We start from the raw sequence: 972 nt of genomic DNA, 5'->3' as shown, positions 1-972 counted from the left end.
ATGTTAGCCGATGAGCTGAAGAGATTGGATAAGTTCACAAAGTTGCATCCTCCTTACTTTAGTGGCACATCTTTAGAGGATGCCCATGGATTCTTGGAAAGTTATCATGAGATTTTATGCAATTTGGAACTGGTCGAGTCGAATAGAGTTGGCTTTACCGCCTTCCAGATGCAGGGTCCAGCCAAGAGGTGGTGCCAGGATTATGAGCTCGGCAGACCAGCAGGATCACCTCCTCTTACTTGGGCTCAGTTCTATAGGGTATTTTTGGAGAATTTCATGCCTCACACCAGGAGAAAAGAGATAAGGAGGCAGTACCTTCAGCAGGGTCCAAGGTCAGTTACTGAGTATGAGATGAGGTTTATAAAGCTATCCCATCATGCTACTTTTTTTATTCCCACTAAGGAGGAGAGCGTGAGGAGATTCATTGATGGTCTTCAATATGGTATTCACATTGTTTTGGCTAGAGTTAAAGACCGGGATTTTATTTCACTAGGTTGTAGAGATAGCGCGTCGTATAAAGTGCATCTACATTGAGACTAGAGAGATGATGCAGGGTAGGAACAAGAGGTCCTGGCATTCATAGAGCTCCAGTGAGGCATCATTTTGAGGCAGAGGTTGATTTTGGGGAATTCTATGAGCCTAGATTATCATGCACTGCTACCCAATTGAGGAACTTCTATGCAGTCTTCATTTAGTACACTTCTAGTGGCAGAGTTTTCATCGCGCTCCATACCTTCAGGGTTCATCGATACGTATTTCTACTAGTGGGTATTCTGGTTCACGACATCAGGCATATGCCCTGCAGTCATTTCTGGTCAAAGGTTGCTATAAGTGCGGAGACCTGAGGCATGTTAGGAAATACTGACCCCGTCTTCATAGAGGTCCAGTCCAGCCATGAGGTCAGACTATGATTCCCGCACTGGTTACTACACCACCCGCTTAGCCAGATCGGGGTGGAGGTTAGTCAGGATA

General features: G+C 45.5%; 1 protein-coding gene across 1 annotated transcript; it reads left to right on the top strand.

Moving 5' to 3' along the window:
- LOC142168276 (uncharacterized) lies at positions 1 to 534 on the top strand. Its single transcript, XM_075228937.1, has one exon. The coding sequence runs from the start codon at positions 1 to 3 to the stop codon at positions 532 to 534; it is 534 nt and encodes a 177-aa protein (XP_075085038.1).
- Positions 535 to 972: the final 438 nt, after the last annotated feature.

The sequence above is a fragment of the Nicotiana tabacum genome, chromosome 13 (genome assembly GCF_000715075.1).
Source record: "Nicotiana tabacum cultivar K326 chromosome 13, ASM71507v2, whole genome shotgun sequence".
NCBI lineage: Eukaryota > Viridiplantae > Streptophyta > Magnoliopsida > Solanales > Solanaceae > Nicotiana > Nicotiana tabacum.
Note: the sequence above shows the minus strand (reverse complement) of the source record. Positions and strands in the feature narration are given on the sequence as shown.